We start from the raw sequence: 22,500 nt of genomic DNA, 5'->3' as shown, positions 1-22,500 counted from the left end.
GGGCCAAACAAAAGAGATACACACGGCAACAACGTGTCAGCCGTGTACCTTCAACCGCACCGTGCATATTAATAAACTGACACTCCCCATCCGCCCCTGCTAACAAGTACGCGCGCGCGAGCGAGAGAGAGAGAGAGAGATTACAGACGTTCCATCTCCCATGAAGATTAGAAGAGAATCATAAGCAATAAGAATTGAGAGAGAGAGAGAGAGAACTTATCATCTCCAACGAAGAGAATGAGAGAATCATAAACAACAAGCATCTAATTAAAACATCTTCGCGATGAAGAGCTAGGAGAGAGAGAGAGAGAGAGAGAGAGAGAGAGAGAGAGAGAGAGAGAGAGAGAGAGCAAAGAACCACTCCCCATTCAAAGCAACATCGAACTCCTGGCCCAAGACGAATGGCGAAGGACAACCAGAAACATCATCCCTTCTTCTCCTGAAGAAGCAGGAGAGGAAAGAGAAAGGAGATCTAGGCGAAGAACCTTTTAACCACTGCAGTGGCGGAGGCCCCCGTGAAGACTGGCCCGCAGAAGGGTGGCGAGGCGAGGCCCTTCGACCAAGGTCCAAAGCCTTCGCGAAGGTCGTAAGTTAGCCGGGAAACTTTTAAGGAAGATTTATTGGCCGTCGGATCTTCTTCCTCCTCCTCTGACACCGCCGCCGGCGGAGGAGGTTTCACTCGACTCGCCTTCGATGTCGCTCTCCCCCTCCCCCTCACTAGTGCCAAAGAGCGCTAATGGAGCGGCATTTTCATGGAGCTTTCCCAGAGATAAATAAGAAACGATGTCCGCTTAAGATATTTTACAAGTTATAATAATAATAATAATAATAATATGAAGGTAGGAGACCCTCTCTTAAACATGTTTTGTTAAAGATGATGGCAGCATCAGTGGAATTGATTTTATATATGGTCTTTTCAATTCTTCTTATTATTCTCTTCTCATCAGGGCTGATATTTGCTAATAGCTGGCCGATGTTCATATCTTGGTTAAAGAAATGTTTTCTAAAAATACTAATTTATTGTTATGATAACAAAAGTGATTAAACAAATCTTAGTAATGGAATTCCAACGTTTCCAACCGTTATCATCGGTTCATTTTCAAGGAAGGTGAGCGTGAACTGATTGGAATGGGGTCGTTCGGCGGTATTTATTGTGTCCCAGGTGCTCTGTCTGATGGGCGCTGCGTTTTCATTGGCTGAACAGAGATTAAGTCCCTGAGTCAAGCCGTCTTGCAGAGGTGGAAGCTCGCACTGCTCTTCGCGTGCGGACGCTGGAGACTGGGAGCATAGTATTGGGCAGGGGCACTGATTGGTCCGTTCGATCGGCTCTATGGTGCCGGCGGGCAGCGCCCTACGTGCCACCGTCGGGAGGAGTGAAGTCTCTTGAGGTGCTAAGGCGGGTCTCTCCTCCGATGTGTAGGGCCTCTAAGAGGCGGAGGCGACGGTGGTCTGCTGCCTTATCGATAATACCAATATTAGGAATAATGTCTTCCGAGTTATCCTGGTATTGTGGACGTTTTTTGCATGATTATGGATGGCGCCTTCCTGAGCGTAGGCAGGTATCCTCTTGGAAAATCGCATCGTTGTCATACCAATGTAGGCGCCGGGGCATTCCCGGACAGGGCATTTGTATTGGTAGACAACGTTAGTTTTCTGAGAGGTCCTGCATCACAGGGGCTTGGGTTGTTTTTCATAATCAGGCCACTGGTCTTCTTGCTTTTATAGTAAATGATCAATTTTACTTTTTTCGCAGGGTCCGTGGGGGAGACATTCCTTTCGATGATGTTACGAAGGGCTCGTCATCCTCTTTGTATTTCTTGTTGAAATGCTCCCTTGTAAAAGAGAGTGACGTCTTCAAGGGCGACGGGGCGAGGCTCCTGCTGTACCACTTATCGATGTTTCTGCGAATGGCTTTTTCGATGTCCCGGTTGGAAATACCCGTGTTAATTAGAACTTGGGCAACACGTTCTAATTCAGTGTGCGTGTCCTTCCACGAAGAGCAGTGTGAGAGAGCTCTCTTGATGAAGGCGCTGATTGCAGTGCGTTGTATCTCTCTGGACACTCGCTCTCGCCGTTCAGGCACATGCCAGGTTCGTGGGTTTCGTATCACTTGTGTTACGAAAGCGTTCTTCTTGTTGCCCGACAACAATACAATCAGCCTTTACCAAAAATATAAAAATATGCAAACTAACACAGTAAGGATAAAACCTCAACCTACACTGCTCAATTATTCCATACACGTATGAACAGAAACATACAGAAATTTGTGTATTATGTCATAAAATGCCCTGTACTGTTCGAAAACATTGACATATGTGGAACAACAACACAAAAATGAACAAAAATCTTATATACGTGTGCAAAAACATACACAGCTTCACAACACACTCTACCTTCATTAAAATTGTATATACGTCTGCACATACACACACGTTTTATATACATACATATTTGAATGTATTTTACTGTAATCTAACGGTGCGCTATGAAGATTAAAAGGGCCTCAAAAACACCATAAACACATCAGATTCATACACACACACACACACACACACATATATATATATATATATATATCTACTTAAAAAATCACAGATGCATGTGACTTCATTAATAAGCGAACACCGCTTATATATATATAATATATATATATATATATATATATATATATATATATATATATATATATATATATATGTGTGTAAATATATATATGTATATATTCACATACACGCTCCCCTAACCAAGCCGCCGCGCTCTCCTCAATACTTGACTTAATTTCATCCATTATCTATCATTTCCCTTAATTACGCCTTCAATTGCCTTCCGTCTTCGCTTTATTCCCTATTCATTAACGCCGTCTTTTAATTTCCCCGGCATTCCTCAGTCGTCTTTAATTATACTCTTAACCCATCTCCATTCACTTTGCAATTTCCATCTCTCTCTCTCTCTCTCTCTCTCTCTCTCTTCTCTCTCTCTCTCTCTAAATTAATTAATTCCCCCTTCCCTCATTTCCCTTTCTTCATTACATATGCTGAAGAACCGTACACATTGTTCATATCTCTCTCTCTCTCTCTCTCTCTCTCTCTCTCTCTCTCTCTCTCATACTATTTGCACTTCAAAACAAAGCAGAGCGTCGGATGACTTACTCGCAAACAGATGTTATGAAGAGGCAAATAAAACTGGCAACTCTGATATCACAATATACAAAAAATCAGAAACGAATGATTAAAATTCTTTTAGTATAGTATCCATTATCTAATCATTATGCATGAATAGGCATACATATACCTGTGCGTAAAGGGACGAGAGACGCTACTGAATGAGAACGCTAATCAAACTGCCTACGATTCAATCCCGCAGAGGAAGGAGATACATATGGATTTTAGTACAGTTTCAGCTATCTAATTATACATGAATGAATGGGTACTGACTGATCTACATACATACAGGGTCTAGAGATGATACTGAATAAGAACAATCATTAAACTGCCTACGATTCAATCCTGTTGAAAAAGAACACACATTTCGACGCACCCTCAATATAAAGCAATGGTAAGTCGAGCATAAAGGTTTAATAATCGATAAAAAAAAAAAGTTTATGAAATTTAAACAAAACTATTATTTAGGGTCATGTCAACTTCACTACTTTCGTGACACGACTCTCGACTCCCATAAACATCAGTATGTCAGATCAGAAGAATAAAGTATAAAATAGAATCACTTAAACAATACTGTTATTTAGGCAATTGCCAACTTCACTGCTTTCAGGGCATGACTCAGGACGCCCCTAAACATAACTTTATCATTCAATGTGGTCCAGACACATTATCAAAAGCCAATCTAGACAAAATACAAAATAAAACGATATCAAATAAAGCCACTCTGGTGACCGCACCTGAACCAGTTCCTGAATAGTAATCGCACTCGGGACCAGTTCTTTCGAATTCCTTTCCCCGGGACTCGTAATTCTTTCCATTCTCTCCCTTAAAAAACCTATTACGGGAGTCTCTACGGGGCCCGTGGGGGGGGGGGGGGGGGGGGGGGGGGGGGCCCTGCCGCCGGAAGCTCTCGCTCGAAATTTGCATTTACAATGACTTTCGTTTCAAATAAAGAAGGAAAGAAGGAAGGAAGAAGGGAAGGAAGGAACGAAAGAAGTAAGGAAGAGGACGTTTTTATCAGGAAAGTAAATGAAAGAGAAAAGGAATATAAAAAAAAGCTGTGCTGGAGATGATTTATAAGGAAAGGATAGGCAGAGATGAAGTTTGAATAAAAGTTTTAATGATTATTTCCATATCTTTTCACAAATATATAGTATACACATATGTACAAAAGCGTATGTGTGCGTGCTTATCCAAGCACTGGAATTAGGTACCAGGTAAGAAATCAATTATAGTGAGTCGCAACTGCATCCCAGAAGACTAAATACAAATTGGAAGAAGCTAAACACACACATGCAGCATTCTTTATATATATATATATATATATATATATATATATATATATATATATATGTGTGTGTGTGTATATATATATTTAAGGAGCCCATAAAAACACCAAAATATAGAGAGAAAAATGCTATATTTCGGAGACTGCTGTCTCCCTCTCTATCTGAAGAGGAGACAGCAGTCTCTGAAATATAGTATTTTTATCTCTATATCTTGATGTTTTTATGGGCTCCTTTATTAGATGGAATTCTGTTGTAACAGAACATTTTTACCAGTCATATATATATTATATATATATATATACTATATATATATATATATATATGATATATAGATATATATATATATATATATATACATATATATACATATATGTGTGTGTATATACACACACACACACACATATATATATATATATATATATATGTGTGTGTGTATATATAAATGCACATTATATATATATATATATATATATATATATATATATATAGTATATATATGTATATATAAATGCACATATATATATATATATATATATATATATATATACACCACAGTATTTTACATATATAAATATATATATACACAAATACACATATATTCATTCATTTCTCACATACGCCTCCCCTTACCAGGACTAACCTTTCAACCTTAATGACCCCTCGAGTAGGTTCCTTCACGTGGTGAGGGGGTAAGGGATCCTGCCTTCACTCTTGTGAAGGCCGGATCCTGACGGAACGCCTACAAACTTTTGGCAATAAATGGTGACATTTCCACTTTCGTCTAATTTAACTACTAAGGTGAGTCTGAGAAGGGATCGTTGGTTAGGAAGGGTTTGCATTTGAAGCTAATAGTGGGAGTTGTGGTGGTTGAGTCACCACCTGATATGGTTTGGACCTGAGAGTAAGTAATGGGATTTTCCCATTGCTATCTTGAGGGCGGAACCATCTCCAGGGACTGGCTCATCGGAATCCAGGGGGAGCTGGTTTTCTGGGGTGGGACTTCCTGGCTTTTGTCCGGAAGCCCAACCAATACGTTTGTGGTGGGAGATGATTCCCATTAGTGGAATCAGAGCTCCCAGCAGGCGGATTGGCTTATACCGGGCCACCACAAACGTATTGGTGCTATCCTGTATGGGTAGGGTATTGGGGTGGACCATTGGGAGTCAACTCTCACTAGTGCCATTGGTGGAGAATGTGAATACCTGAGTGACTCACGATACTTTCTTGATATAACCAAGTAGTAAGAGTTTTATTTTTTTTTTTTTAGTAAACGAAATATGGATCCGGACTATGAACCCACATCCCCTGGGAAAATGGACTCACTGGCACCGTTGACGACTTCTGGCTCAAACAAAGACCATTCTTTGAACCCCCCAGATGCCAATAATAGTAGAGTGACGCATTTGAAAGTTATACATATGAAAAATATTCCACTTTCAGTGTAACTATGAGGATATCTCGACATCTTTGAAACATGTTTGGCAATATAGCAGAGATTCGTATGAACTTTCTTGACACAGAAGGAAAATGGGAAGCTTGGGTAACATTTGATAAACATGAAGATGCTTTTAAAGCAACCTGTAGTATTGATACCTTGAATGTATGTAACTATTAGTAAAGGAGCCTTGAGGATAAAGCCCCAAGAAACCTTAGACATTTATAAAACCTGCAGAATGGAATCCAATCAACTCCAATAGTAGCAACGTTGACAAAATAAGAGTCCCCAACCTCCTAAATGGCTGGTAGTTAAAGCCAAGGAGGAGAACTTCAACTATTACAAGTTTAGTAGATACCTTCAGCAAAAAATAGGTGGCATAATGAGTGGTGACATTACTAGATTTGGTAAGAAGCTCTGTACTTATTCATGCAAAATCTAAAACTCAGTCACAGATGCTAACAATGATGAAAGTTGATAACGATTATAATAGAGAAAATTAGTCCTCACCTAAATTTTAGCTATGGAAGAGGTGTGGCTTTTGATAGAGACTTGTACGAGTTTACTGAAGAAGAAAATTTTAGATATGTGTCCACCAACTGTATGGAAAGTGAAAAAGGTCCCAAATGGCAACATGATGATTTTTACTTTTGAAGACAGTAATGTACCATCTCATATAGTAATAGAAAATGAAAGAGTGCGAGTTAGACCTTTTCAACCAAAAGCATTACAATGTTTTAATTGTTTTAAATTTGGTCATCCATCTAAAGTTTGTAAAAATAATAAGATGTGTAATAATTGCTCTGCCCTAGAACATGGCCCATGCTCAGATATACCTAAATGCATTAATTGTCAGCTAGAGCACAAATCAGTTGATAAAATATGTGAAGAATTTAAAGTTGAAACAGCAGCAGTTAATAAAGCATATACAGAGCACATCAGTATTGGACATGCAAGACGACTCTTGGGAAGAGCCAAGAGTTATTCTAAAGCCCTTACTACCACAAGGGCTCCACTTCAATCCATTACTCCTTCCTCATCCTCAATGAAGGATGCCTCAGCCCCTGTGGTTCAACATTCCACCACTAGGGCTCCACTCCAATCTGCTGATCCTTCCTCATCCTCAATAAAGGATGCTTCTACTCCTGTGGCCCGACATACTGGGCCAAGTGCTCAGCCTAGTAAGGTTAGAGCACAATCGGCAAAGACGGATAAAATAAACGTTCCATATAACAAACTGGATATCTCCCTCAAACCTCCCTCTACTCCACCTTCTGCATTATCTCAGGCAGAATCTCTGCCTGATTTAATGGAATTAGAGGGAAAAAAACAAATGAAGAGGGTAAGAACACCCTCATCCTCTCCTCCATTAACTCCAACAAAAGACAAAACCAAAATCAATGAGCAAACTGGCGAAGAAAAACAATCGTCATCAAAATTTACAAGCAAGCTTCCCATCCACTAAGCATTCAAAAATGACCTTGAATAGAGGACTACCCTCCAAAACCTAGACACCTTCTCTTCAATTTTACAGTGGATTGTCAGGGACTTCGTGCAAAATATGAGGAACTTAAAGTGTTACTCTATAAATACTCCCCTATTTGCTGTATGTTTACAAGAAACAATGCTTGATGTCCACACACCTTGCCCTAGAGAGTATACATCATATAGAACACAATATAATTTGGAAGTGGGAAGACATGGAGGTTGCCTTATTTATGTTCGCAGGGACCTTCCTCATTTTCCAATCCCACTAAATACTCCTTTACAGGCTGTTGCGGTTCAAATTCACCTAAGACGAAAATACACACTCTGTTCCCTTTATCTTCCACCAAACAATCCCATCACTCGAGAAGAACTAATGATTTACTTCATCAGCTTCCACGACCATTTCTTCTCATGGCAGACTTAAATGGCAGACATCCTTTATGGGGAGATGTGACATCAAATCAAAAAGGGAATATTATAGCTTCCATAATAGAAAATGAAGATTTAGGACTTTTAAATACCGGAGAACCCACTCATTACCATATCCAGACAGGTACAGTCTCATGCTTAGGACCTTACAATATCTAGTTCCAATTGCACGATGGATTTCAGATGGAAGACGAATGATGACTGGCAAAGCAGTGACCATGCTCCCATAATAATAAATTCCAATGATGACCCACCAGTTCAAAGATCTCCACGGTGGAATGTTGAAAAAGCAGATTGGAACAAATTTCAAGAACTAAGCGAAATAGAAAGTGACGCAAATGACTTCCCAACGGCAGATGATGCAATCGATTTATTAAATGGGACATTCCATACAGCAGGTATGCATTCTATACCAAAAACTACAGGTCTTTTCAGGCGACGCCCAGTCCCGTGGTGGTGTGAAGAGCTCACACTATTACACCGAGTCACAAGAACATCACTTACACGTTATCGTAGACTCCGAACTATAGCAAACATGATAATATACAAACAGAATAGAGCGCGTTTTCGAAAGGCAATGAAAACTGCTAGAAGGCAGTCATGGGCGTCATTTGTATCGTCCATTAACCACCGAACACCTATCTGCAGTATATGGAAAAAAATAAAAAAGATTGCTGGGAAATTTACTCCCAGTCCCCCCCCAGTACTTAAAGTTAATGACAACCTCATCGCCGACGCAAAAGAGTAAGTGATAAACTCGCCGATCATTTTGCCCAAGTTTCAAAAAAATCTGACAGTTCCCCTGGATATCAATATAGAAGAAGAGAAGAACAACTGCGATTAGACTTTTCCACAGATAAGATAGAGCCATATAATTTACCCTTTACAGAAAGGGAATTCGATGCTGCCCTGGCCAGCAGCGCTAACACTGCCCCTGTCCGGATGAAATTCCCTACCAAATGTTTAGGCATATTTCAAAAATACAAAACTATTTATAATAAGTATAATTAACAGATTATGGCATGAAAGTAGCTACCCAGTCATATGGGAATTGGCTTTTGTATTACCTTTTGTTAAACCAGGTAAAGACCCTTTTTCATGTGGCTAGTTATCGACCAATAGCACTAACTTGGTGTTTATGCAAGTTGATGGAAAAAAATGGTGAATACAAGATTTGTCTGGTATTTAGAGCGTAATGGTATTTTCTCACCCTCACAATGTGGATTAGAAAGATGCACTCGGCAGTAGATGTCCTACTGCAGCTGGAAACCTCCATATGTGAAGCTTTGCTTCCAAGCAGCACCATATAACTATTTTTTTTTGATATTGAGAAAGCTTATGAATACTGCTTGGAGGCATGGATGGCATTCTTAAGACAATTCATACCTGTGGTCTACGAGGAAAATTGCCCCTATTCATTCAAGCATTCTTGAAAATGTGAGATATTTCAAGTTAAAGTGGGCACACATTATCAGATAGAAGATGCCAAGAAGAGAGTGTCCACAAGGAAGTGTGCTTAGTGTCACTTTTTGCGTTAGCAATAAATGGTGTCGCGTCTGTTATACCCAAGGATGTATTGAGTACCTTATTCGTAGATGATCTTTCAATATCTGTTGCTGCATCACGAATGTCAGTTGCAGAAAGGAAATTACAATTGACAATAAAATAAGATAATAAATTGTGGGGCTGAACAACAGGGATTTATATCAGCCAGTAAGACTACTATTATGCATTTTTGCCACCTTCGGGGGAGTACACCCGCCCACCCAGACCTTTATCTGTACAACCATAGAATACCCTGTGTTGAAGAGGTACGCTTCTTAGGCCTCATATTCGACAAAAAACTCAATTGGCTTCCCCATATGAAACATATTAAAACAAGTGCCTTGAAGCTTTAAGTATTTTGAAAGTATTATCTAATACCAACTGGGGTGCAGATAGTTATAAAACTACACAAATCACTTATTATTTCAAAATTACTTTATGGATGTGAAATATATTTCTTCTGCTTCATCTAATCGTCTTGCTATTCTTAGATTCAGTACATCATTACTGGTATACGCTTGGCAACAGGTGCCTTTCGATCTTCTCCCATCTTAAGTTTATTAATTGATGCGGGAGAAATCCCACTAGAGTTATATCGACAATCATCAATTATCAGATATTGGTTTAGGTTCAGAGAATCCCCAACTCTAAAGCCTTTGAAGCAGCAAATAGAAATCTTTCAACAACTTTTATGAAAATCATCCAAGGTTTCCTAAGCCTTTTAGTTTTAGAGTGAAAAAGATCTTGGAAAAAAGAATATGTCAAGAAATCCTGTATGTCCAGTTAATTTACCAATTACCCCAGCATGGAAATTACCTGTAATTAAATTTGTAAATATTTTAAAGGTATTAAAAGAGAAAAATCAGATACAGAAAATCAGAGTATTATTTTAGAACATGCTGCAGAGCACTCAGGCTCTACATTTGTTTTTACTGATGGCTCCAAAACTGATGATGGAGTCGGATATGGAGTTTTTAGTGATGATTTTAGTCGCAGAGGAGCACTACCCATCGTAGCATCGAACTTCACAGCGGAACTGTATGGAATTTTAACAGCATTGGAACATATTGCAAAACCCCCCTCCAGAATTCCACTAATAATCACATCTTTTGTGATTCCAAAAGTGCATTACAGGCACTTGAAATTTTTAATACTGATCATCCAATTACATTGAAAATCTCACAGTGGGTATTTCTACATCAGCGTAGAGGGATTACTATATCTTTTTGCTGGGTCCCAGCGCATGTAAATATATTTGGAAATGAAAAGCAGACCAACTAGCTAAATCAGCAGCAACCAATATGATACCAAGACCAATTGATGTACCATATAGAGACTTTTTTCTAGTATATCAAAGTTCATTGCAAGATTATGGGAAACAGCAATGGAACGAAGCAGGACAAATAAAATGAAAGAGTTTGCCACACGTACACACCCTTGGAAATATGAATCTATGCCTAGGAAATGGGAAGTAACGATATGCCGCCTCCGTATATGGACATACAAGATTGACACATGGGTATCTCATGAGTGGTGGGAATACCAACCTTACTGTGATGACTGTCTCGTCCCATTGACTATTAAGCATTTGCTAGTTGAATGTCCTAGTCATCGGGAACTGAGAGAGCAGCACTTTAAAGACAAAAGAGATAGAGATGGTAATTACAGTTTGACAAAGATTTTGGGTGAAGAAGCGCAGTATAATTATGAGTGTGTGGTTGAATTTTTAAAAGAAGTTGGAGTTTTTAACGAAATTTAGGTATTTCGCTTTTATGTATGTGTGTAGTTTTTAGCTTTGGTTTTTTAGAATGAATGTATGGAAACGTGTATTTATTGCCTGTTTGTGTTCTAGTATGAAAGCCTTTGCCTCTGTGCAATTTCTTATTTAATCTTAATTCATTATTTTTATATCCTATAAGACCTGTTTGGTCCAAGCTCGTGGCTTTTGGCCTTGACCTTGCATTTTATCTAATCCTTTGGGCCAGCCCCATGGGAGCTGAAGGTCAGCTCAGTGGCCTGGGTTAAACTATTTTATTTATATAATAATAATTTAGCTTTGGTGGTGTTTATTGCGTAAGTAGCATCTTTGCGCTAGCTATAGTACAATAACTGATATGGGATTTTAAGAGTTTTATGATGTGTGTGTGGATTTTTCCCAAATTGGTTGTCCAAATGGCTTCATTCGGCGTCAATGATCCTGGTAGTCACGACGCCAGATATTATTAATTATTCATTCATTCAACCTTAATGAGCCATTAAACAGATCCATTTGGCCGTGATCTCTCTCTCTCTCTCTCTCTCTCTCTCTCTCTCTCTCTCTCTCTCTCTCTCTGGCGTCATTCGAGTCTCAAGCGCAAGTGGCAGCGATTACCATAACAACGCAATTCTCCCGACTCCTAACTTAGATTGCAACGGGGGACATCCGCGAAAACATTATCGATATGATTCAATTCTAGATCAAACTGGATTCAAAGAGAGAGTTCTGAGTAGAGATGACATTTTAAAAAGAAAAAGAAAGTAGTACTGAACATGTTTAATAGAAACTGAGTCTTCAAGTGAATTTTAGCAGTGTGATACAACCGGCAATAGGCTAAACTGAGGTTAAAATAAAGTGTTCTTAAGTAGGCAACGATAAAAAAATTTCTTGTTTTTTTTTATTCCCACTGGCTTTTCATAAGTTATCGCTAGTTTATACATTTTTGTACGAACAATACCCAACTCTTCTACAAATATACACACACACATTATATATATACGAACAATACCCAACTCTTTTACAAATAAACACACACACACACTATATATAAACACAAAACTAATGTTGTGGGAGTTTACTGCAACAGTTTCGTTTACGATTCAGCAGTTACCGGATCAAAGTGGAATGATACACAGCACAACACCTACAAAAGGCTTATGAATTGAAGGCAGCTTGAAAATGTTCGGCACATAAAATATTCGAAAACATTATAAGGATAGATCAGCGTGTTTTGAGATGGTCCTTATTGTTTGAGGAGCATGCATAAGGTTGGTAGGTGAGTGGTATAATTCAGATGTTAGGATGGAGGATGAGAGGAAGACCTTGACAGGTTTGATATTGCGTAGGATGGGTTAGAAAAGAAGGCCCATCATTTAAAAGAAAGGAGAGTATTAACTGTGTATACGGAGTTCGATGTGTTACTGATGTGCAGTCAGTACACATTTATAAAGCCGTTTATGAAGTTTTCTGCACAAGCGTTCATCTACGATTCAGCAGTTAAACCGTATTTGCAGCACATGGTAGTGACTACCATGTGGTTATTTTGTTTCTTTGGAACTATTCTTTGTAATGAGATTTGGCTTAATACTGAATAAATAATTTAATTTATATATATATATATATATATATATATATATATATATATATATATATATATATATATATAATGTTTGATATAAATCAGGAAAAGGTAAAAACGCAATGATTAAACGAACAAAGTTACGGCCAAAAAGGGAAGTGTGAAACAATGAGATGCTGTGACCAACCATGTTTTGATAAGCCAAAAATACTTAGCTTCTCTTCGTTGCACTCTTTCCTTCGACGCTGTAACTTTGCTCATATATATATATATATATATATATATATATATATATATATATATATATATATATATATAGATAGATAGATAGATAGATAGATAGATATAGATAGATAGATAAACGAGCACCACAAAAGACAATAGACTACATTAGTAAATGGTGAGAAGTAGAAGCGGTGGAAAAAGGATTTTAACAAACTATAATCCGTAAGGAAGAAATATTACAAAATCGCAGTAGATATCACTCTCGCTAATGACTGTTAAACATAACTGTAGAACAACTTGTAATGAAAACAATAGATTTTACGCGAATAAAAGAACCTTCCCTTACACGGTGAACAACAATAGGAGATAGAAAAACGACATAAAAATAATAGAGCGTAGATATAGCAGAAAAAAATAAAAGTCAAAAGGGGGAGCCAAAAAACTGGACACCATTTTATGATGTGAAATGAAGAAAAGTAGAAATATTACTAACCTGAGAGAGAGAGAGAGAGAGAGAGAGCTGGACACCATTTTATTATGTAAGATAAAAAGGAGAAGGGTCATAATTTGAGAGAGAGAGAGAGAGAGAGAGAGAGAGAGAGAGAGAGAGAGAGAGAGAGAGAGAGAGAGAGGTTCCCTTATAAGGACTGGAACGTTATTTTTTGCTGGCGATCGAAAGCCTTGCTGGAAATGTAGTACAACTCATAATACATAGAATGACTTCCAAGGCCTGAGGGCTATTTTGAAATTTCCTTTGTTATGTATGTTGTTTTTTTTAACATAATACATAGGATTACTTCTAGGACCTGAAGGCTTATTTTGACACTTCTTTTTTCTATAAATTGTTTTTCTACGATGATACATAAGAAAGCTTCGAGGATCTGAAGAATTATTGTGAATCTTCCTTTATTCGGTATACTGTTTTTCATGATGGTTTATATTCATAGATGAGAATATCTTCATACGACAACGCGCTAGTAATCTCTGCCATCTTATGATAATCTAAGTGAAGAAAGAAGCATTTAACCACCATGTATATCATGATATAGGAATTGAATGCCAAAGGGTATCAGCAAGTATAAAGGAAGAGATCAAGGTGAACTTTGCTTGAACTTTTAAAGAAATTACTAAAATGCTCATGGCACGATATTGCGAGAGAGAGAGAGAGAGAGAGAGAGGGTAGGCTACATAATGGGAGCATAACGTCTTTTTTAGCATTTGCAGAAAAACCAAGGGATACTGTGACGACACAATCATCAATCCAAGGTTAATCATCAACGTATTCTTCGACATCATCCCAGTGCGCAGAATGGTTTGACCGTGTGACCTCGAAAAGATCGGGTTGCGTTCGTAAGGCTATTTGTAGTAACATAAAACCGGTTGTACAATAGACGTTCCTCGTGCATGCTGTCTTCCTTTTCGGAAAATCATCAAATTCTTGAATGTTGATGCAAACAGGAATAATATTTTCCTTGCATTTTACTTGATTTGGCTATTTGTACTGAATCATGTTTAACCGATATAATTACACACACACACACACACACACACACACACACACACCACACACACACATATATATATATATAATATATATATATATATATATATCATATATATATACGTATATATATCCAGCTATATAACCAAATAACCGACTTCACTTTTCTTAATGGATACTTTATTTATGGATATATTTCTCGTTTTAATTTTGAGTTCTCCATTTCTAATTATATTGTCATTCCATACGGAGGAATCTTACTTTGCATACATATGATACGTCTTCAACCTTTTCCGTGAAAAAGTTTCTACACTGAATACATTTTTAAACCACGACTCTAAACGGAAGTAAACGCATCATTTCTACACAAAAAGACACAAAAAACTCATTTCAAACTTTCGACGAAACCAGGACCCACTTAAATGCCCGAAAACACCCGGGAGCTAATGAATACATCACACGCATATCGGGGAGTTTCTTCCGCTCGGCCGAGCGTCGAAAATCAAACACCGCGCTGAACTCTGTCGCGCTTTTGCAAGCAATCGTCATCAAGTACCCCCAAATCCTGTCAATCATCGACAGTAATTGAAATACTCGGCCTGGAAAATCGCTCGGAGGAGGAGACAACCCCCTCCCCTCCCCCCTCTCTCTCTCTCTCTCTCAGACCCCCATCCAACGGACAACCAACCCAAGAGGGGAAATGGAAGCACCAGGCTGGCTACGACTGGACGCTGTGTGACCCATTTGGAGGGGAAATGAATTTCGAATCCTAAGTTTTCCATTAAGGGAAAACCTAAATGACTTTCATCTCTCTCTCTCTCTCTCTCTCTCTCTCTCTCTCTCTCTCTCTCTCTCTCTTACACAAACAAACATGTATAGTGGTTTAATTTTCCAGTTACCGGAAAATCTTGAAAACCTCATATGCAGTGTCTCAAGCTTCAAGCTTTTCGACAAATATACTATCAACCAACGACTCTCTCCCTCTCTAACAATCACAACAACACACACACACACACACACACACACATATATATATGATATATTTATATATATATTATATATATATATATATATATATATAGATATATATATATATATATATATCTGACAAATTTGAAAACCTCTTGTTCAGTATGTCAAGTTTCAAGCTTTTTGACACCTATTCATTCAACCATGACTCTCTCTCTCTCTCTCTCTCTCTCTCTCTCTCTCTCTCTCTCTCTCCGTGGCAGATCGGCGCGCGAATTGATGAAATCCAAACATCCCCTCCCGGAACAACAACAAAACCGGGCGCCTTTTCTCCAATAATCGTCGATACACAGACGCCGAGGAGGAGAAAATTCACACCGGGTCGTCTTCGTCATCGTCTTCTGAAAACGGCCTTTCGGGAAAAAGAGAAGCCTCTGGAGGAGGAGGAGGGGAGGAGGAGGAGGAGGAGGAGGAGGGGGAAATATGATCATATTGACTGGGAGGAGGAGGAGGAGGAGGAGAAAGAGGGAGGAGGAGTGTGGGCCCGAAAGACCTTATGGGAAGGATGGACAGGGGACGGGAGGAATGAGGGAGTAAGGAGATAGAAACTGGAGGAGGAGGAGGAGGAGGAGGAGGAAGCGAGAGGAGGCATAATGTATCGAGAAGCGCTTTTAGTGTTCCCCAAAAGCGCTTCTCCGATGCTTCCCTGGAAATGAGAAAGAAGCAGCAGGTGAGTAAAGAGAGCGGTAATGGGCTCCAATGAAGCGCGAGAGCCGGAGGCTGCTTGAAGAACTGGGTAAAAAGATACTTCGAGACGAGGAGAAAGATTGTGGTCTGGAGAAAAGGAGAAAGTGAGAGGTGTACACGATATTTTTTTCCTCTATTTTCTTTTAGGTATATCGCTCTAAAGTTAAAAGAATGAATATTCACATTAAAAACATAAAGGAAATAAATCAAAATAAATCTAAAATTGAAATATAAGCAATAACTTATAAAGAACCTAAATAAAAAACGCAAGATATAAAATCATATAAAAAACAATCATTTGCATCGTCTTTCTCTGCTCCTTCAAATTTATCGATAACAGGCAATGACCAGTAAACACTGAAACTGAAGTTGCAAGAATAATAAAAATGAAATACACAATTAAAAGGAAATCATAAAAAGAGATCATTGAACAATAACTTATATCGCCTCTATCTTTTTCTCCAGACTTACTTTTCTTATATTGGAGAAATCATTCAAAAATAACGTAAATAAAAAAAAAATAAATATCACTGAAGAAAATCATGAGATCTAACAACGCAAACTGTCAGATATAAAAACATTTTCCAATGACGAATATGGAGAGAAAAAAAAAACAGGTTAAATGACCTGCAATTTCCCCAATCACGAAAAACGACTGCTATTTCCCGAAAGAAGAGCCATTTAGGAGGGAGGATGTGGCGTAGGGCACCATGGAAAAGGGAGGTGGTGTAGAAATGAGGAGGAGGAAGAAATGATGATAAACGAAAAGACGGAGGAAAAAGGTGACGGTGGTGTAAGGAAAGCTGATAAGGATAAAAATAAAGTGGATGAGAGGAATGCTATAACGAAATAGGAGAGAGAGAGAGAGAGAGAGAGAGAGAGAGAGAGAGAGAGAGAGAGAGAGAGGGGGGGGTGAGGGGAAATGTAACAAAAGCGTGAAAAAGAAGTGAAGGATAAAAATAGTGCAGAGGCAAGGTAATTGGCGGAATAATTTAAGGCATAAAAGAAATAGAAAAGGAAATTTCATTCGTGTAAGACATAAAATGCGTTGGTATCATAAGTGTAAAAGTATGTGAGGGTAGTGGGAATATATATAAACTTTTATAGATATATATATATATATATATTATAATATATATATATATATATATATATAGATATATATATATATATATATATACACACGCACATACATACATAATATCAGCAGAAGAGACATGAATAAGGTAAGGATTAATCTTTACGGTGGCGGAAGAAGTTAAGATGAAATTGAGCGCGCGCGCGCGAGAGAGAGAGAGAGAGAGAGAGAGAGAGAGAGAGACAGAGAGAGTTGGAGAGAGAGAGAGAGATGGTATGAACAGATTAGAAAAAAGACAAAAATATCGTGGCAACGTCTACTATGAAAATACCGTCACCAGCGTAAGCAATGCCCACCTTACTCCTCATTAACCGGGAAAATAAAAAATAATAGAAAATGAATAACGGGACGTTAAACCTCATCCAAACCACTTCGTTAAACACCCACCGATAATTATGCTTTAGCCGTGAGGGGAATTTTGTCGCATTAACCGAGGGGAAACTTTTGCTAGACATACGAATTTAGTGTTTACTCCGAGCGTATCTCCCGTACCCCCTCCCCCCTTCCCCTCTACAGGCGACCTCCCTCCTTTCCTCCTGTGTCCCCACCCCCTCCCCCTCTCCACTTTCCCAAACCCCAACCCCCACGCCTCCTTGAATTTTATTAGCCGACTTCAAAATTCATGCAAGCGCTTCAAATCGGGAATTTTCATGACGACTGGCGCAGCTCTGATCCGATTTGTGCTCCGATCAAAGGGAGGGGAAAGAAATGCTTCCTCTCACACACACACTTTGGGCTCATTTCATTCATATATATATTAAGTATATAAACAACATTACATTACATATATATATACATATACACCACGGGAGAAAGAATGACACACTTGATATAAATCCTAAACGGTTTCGACTTAATTTCTAGGTCACCGAGTTTAAAATAATGTCGAAACCGGTCAGGCCCTACACCTAGATTGTTATTTTTTCACCTGTGCTGTGGTTCAACTGTATATAAAACTCACGTATCGCTAAGATTATCATATATTACATATGCATGTGTGTGTATATAGCTCATTAGGTTATGAGTCAAAGTTCAACCCCCAAGGTAGAAAAGACCTGTATCTCTTTCCTGAAAAAACTCTGTTGACTTAAGCCGTGACACTCGTACCTGGTCGCTATTCGACCGGGTTGGTCGTAGGACGGGTTGTTTGGTTGAAATGGAATGACAGCAACTTAGTAGAGTCCCTTGTCTCCATGATGGAAATGATTTCATTTCAACTCGGTTGTCAATATTCCGGTTGAATTTATATTCCGTCTATTGATATCATCAAGTCAATATATTTCATAAACCATCCACAAAATGTTTCCTGAAATTCGAGTCTGATCTGAAATACCTGGTTGAATATATTCAAATAAAGCTTTGAATAGTGTTCAGTTCTAGGGTCATGAACACGAAAAAAAAATTCTTATGTTTCATGACCTTTCATTTTCAACAGCACCCTCATTCACCATCGACATCATCATCCTAATTCTTTGCCAACGCTCTTTTCCTTTACTCATCTACTCAATATTTCTATCATTCCCTACTCTTCATTCCTCATCAACTCTCTTTTCCCTTATCCACTCAGTCGACATCTTAATCATGCATTGCTTCTCAATCAAAGAGCATCATGAAATACCATAATAATACAAAATAAAATAAAAATATTTTCCCACCTTCTCCTTTGCCCCGATTCCTCCAATCATTCCCATCTTTTATTCCCATTCCCAGTCTCGCCTTTTTTCTTGCGCTCAGGGGCGCTAACCTTCATAATATTTCACAGGAGAATTATCACCGGAATTTTCAATCAGCTCAAGGATTCTTCGGCTAAAAGATTTTTAACGGGATTGGAATTTCTTCTCTCTCTCTCTCTCTCTCTCTCTCTCTCTCTCTCTCTCTCTCTCTCTCTCTCTCGTCTTTGTCAGCGTGTTGCTGGCGAAAGTAATGGAGAAGTAAATGCGCACACGCTTTATTTTTGTGTGTATGTGTATGCATACATACACACACGCTTATGTGTGTTTATATGTATATATTATATATATGCATACACACATATGTATGGTACAGATATACTATATATGAGTGCGTACTTATAGAGTTTGGAGAGAGGGAATCCCTTTGTCAAGACACACAATATTCAATAATACTCCATTTCCAGTTCAACACAACCATGAACAATCGAGCGACAACTAAGCTAGTAACACAAAGATTAAGCCAACAGACACATCATGAATTTTGAAGAGATGAACCAAAATCGATCCTTCAGTCTCCCTGTACAGAGAGAGAGAGAGAGAGAGAGAGAGAGAGAGAGAGAGAGAGAGAGAGAGAGAGAGATTCATCTTCATATGAACTTTTTATTTCCCAGGAGTTGCTTTCCCATCCCATCGTCCATACTTTCACATCATTTGTCATCTTTCCCTCTCGACATTTCTCTTCCTTCACACGGGGCTTATTCACCTCTCTAGCCTTTCTGCATCCTCCGACCTGTCAAGGTCTCATTTATAAAGTAACATTTGACTCTATTAGTTATCTTTCAATATAATTATATTCTCTCTCTCTCTCTCTCTCTCTCTCTCTCTCTCTCTCTCTCTCTCTCTCTCTACCAATTAGACCCCACTTACAGCATGCTATCACAATTCTGGGCGCCATAGAGACAGAACAGGAAAGGGCAACCAAACTTATACCATCAATCAGAAACGCAGGATACCGCACCAAAGGAGGCTACGAACTTTATATACATTCGGCTCACGAACTATTGGCGTAGTTTCTTATTTCACTGTCCTTTATGTAAAGCTTCCATATGCACGTGCCAGATTATTTACTTGTCAATAAGTTAAATTATAATTGAGTATATTTATTTAGCGTATCAAAAATAATTATTTTGTAAAGTAAGGAAAATATATAAACACGGATCCACGAATTCTAATTTTGTTCTCAACTGAAGCTTTGTGACAGCATAATCATTCTGAAGTTGGCTTTGCTGCCGATCGAGTCTTGACCCAACGTATAGTACTGTACTGGTTGTCGTCAGTTCGTCTCCTACAGCCGATAAATAATACAATTAAACCGTCAATATTCTTTAAAAGCAATGTGTAATTAAACTAATTTTGTCCTTTGATCAATAAAAACATTCGCATGACGCATTTAGTGGGCCTATATTTGACTTCTGATTTTCATACCTTATTAACGTAGGTCTATTTTCAGCAGTACACTCTCTCACAAACGTAATGTGAATGAATATTTAAATCGATAGTTTCAATATTAATCTGCTTTATTTGATTATTCCCGTTATTCTATTTTTACTGGCCATGTTCTTTTTTCTTATACTTTTCATAATTGCTTAACATAATTTACTCAGTAAAAATTCAATCATAAAAAATCAAAAGAATATAATTTAGCCTTTTTCCATCTAATTCCTTGCATATCATCCTGTTTCCACGGGACACATTGGAAAACTGTGGGAGTCAAAGCTGACGAATACATTAATAAAGGCTTACTTCATAAAAGCTATCTTGGGTTAAATCTTTCTGTAGCTGTTAATTCCTTCTAAATAGAAATTAATTAAAATTAGTTTCATGTGTATGGCTAGACCGACTGCCATAAGCATATTATAAGTAGCTGAAAGGATAGGAAATATGAAAGGTGACTTTCTCGTTTAAGTCTATTTCATATTTTTTTTTTTTTTTACAATAAAAACCTACTGCTGTATTCAGGGGTTGTTCCTTGACAGATGCAACAATCATACAGGGTGTAACACAAGTGTATGCAAATATTTTGGGGAATGAAAGATAAAGTAATTCTGAGCAATAATAAAATGTATTATTTAGGTTTTGAAAAAATGCATGCATCATTGAATCTGTTTCCCTCCCTATCCGTGGTATTCACTGGACACCGATTAAAAAAAAAAAAAAGTAAGCCTTACTGAATCTCACACCCATCAATGGTAGGTTTGCTTATTCATTAGACTTATTCATTAGACACCTATCAATGATTTCAAGTGTATTTTTAAAAATCTCTCCCTCTCCATCTAAAGTATTCGTCAGACACCAGCCATAGGCGTAGACCTAGTCATGATTCCTAGTTCAACAATATCGTGTCTAGGCGCTAGAATTCAACATTCACAAATGAATGTTGCTCATCAACATTAACACTACTGCATTGTCTTGCTCTCCTGTGGTGCTTCGAGGAGTTCCACTTCTGACGCATTTTCAAAACTTTGCCCGTTATCTTAACAATTTGGTTCGTCTATGAATATTTCTCTTTGGTATATTAGGCTTTCTTGATATTTCTCTAACAGGAACTTGCACCGAATACAGTGCAATAGTTGTCTTGCTGAGCAGGGAAAGTTTCTTTGACCGATAAATGACACATTAACATTCGATTCCCGCACACATCACGACATAGAAAGCAATAGAGTGAGGTCGCATGGTTCACACTCTTAGGTTATCGTTTTCTTTTTTCTTTTTTTAATCTTTGATAGCATTTTGTGAGTTTCCAATGTTTTCTGTAAAATTTAACACATGGAATCATTCAACTACCTTCAACTTAATATTAAAATGATAATATAAGGACTTTGTTTATGCGATACTACTAGTGATAGGTGTCTCCTATCTATTTAGTAATGTCAGTGGTTGTGATATGAGGTTTTTTATCACTTCGTTTCGTTCACGTCAATTTTTCTAGTAGGGAAAATAGTTTTACACAGTTATATAACATGCTGTTCTAAAGATATCAGTGACTGATTTTCAATGTTTGAAGAGAAAAATAGATTAATAAGGCACGAATCGTGCGTCAGGCAGGTGAACGAAAATTTATGAAACTGCCTATAGTCTTTTGCTCGAATGTACAAACGGTACTACCACTACAATAAAAGAATCAGAAGAGAGAGAGAGAGAGAGAGAGAGAGAGAGAGAGAGAGAGAGAGAGAGAGAGAGAGAGAGAGAGAGAGATTTTAATTAACAGACGTGATCAATAATATGTATATATGTGTTTATATATATACATATATATAAAGTGACCATGGTGAGATAACTCTATGAAAACTTTGAAGATAACCATAGCTATAAATACTGTAGACTATAAACATCTATATCCCTCAGGTATTAAAATACTCGATCCAACAGATATGAAATGAAACTAAAAATGTTGGCAGGAAACCGGTGTGAGAACTTACTCACATATAAGAAAGTTTTTGAAACATCATCAGCTGAGCTTATGAATATCATCCCCAAAGGTCATTTCAGAAATTGATTTGACCAA

The 22,500-nt window shown here is 38.0% G+C and overlaps 1 protein-coding gene across 1 annotated transcript in view; it reads right to left on the bottom strand.

Moving 5' to 3' along the window:
- Positions 1-617: 617 nt before the first annotated feature.
- Positions 618-22,500, bottom strand: part of LOC135212225 (arp2/3 complex-activating protein rickA-like) — a 25,516-nt gene continuing 3,633 nt past the window's right edge. Inside the window, exons 2-4 of the mRNA XM_064245666.1 lie at positions 15,756-16,083; positions 1,356-1,501; positions 618-717 (exon numbers count right to left, since the gene is read on the bottom strand). Of these exons, the coding sequence (XP_064101736.1) occupies positions 618-717; positions 1,356-1,501; positions 15,756-16,083 (574 nt within the window). The remainder of the gene's footprint in view (positions 718-1,355; positions 1,502-15,755; positions 16,084-22,500) is intronic.

This window comes from Macrobrachium nipponense, chromosome 40, assembly GCF_015104395.2.
Source record: "Macrobrachium nipponense isolate FS-2020 chromosome 40, ASM1510439v2, whole genome shotgun sequence".
Taxonomy (NCBI): Eukaryota; Metazoa; Arthropoda; class Malacostraca; order Decapoda; family Palaemonidae; genus Macrobrachium; species Macrobrachium nipponense.
The sequence above is the reverse complement of the archived record's forward strand: the minus strand, read 5'-3'. Positions and strand labels throughout refer to the sequence as shown.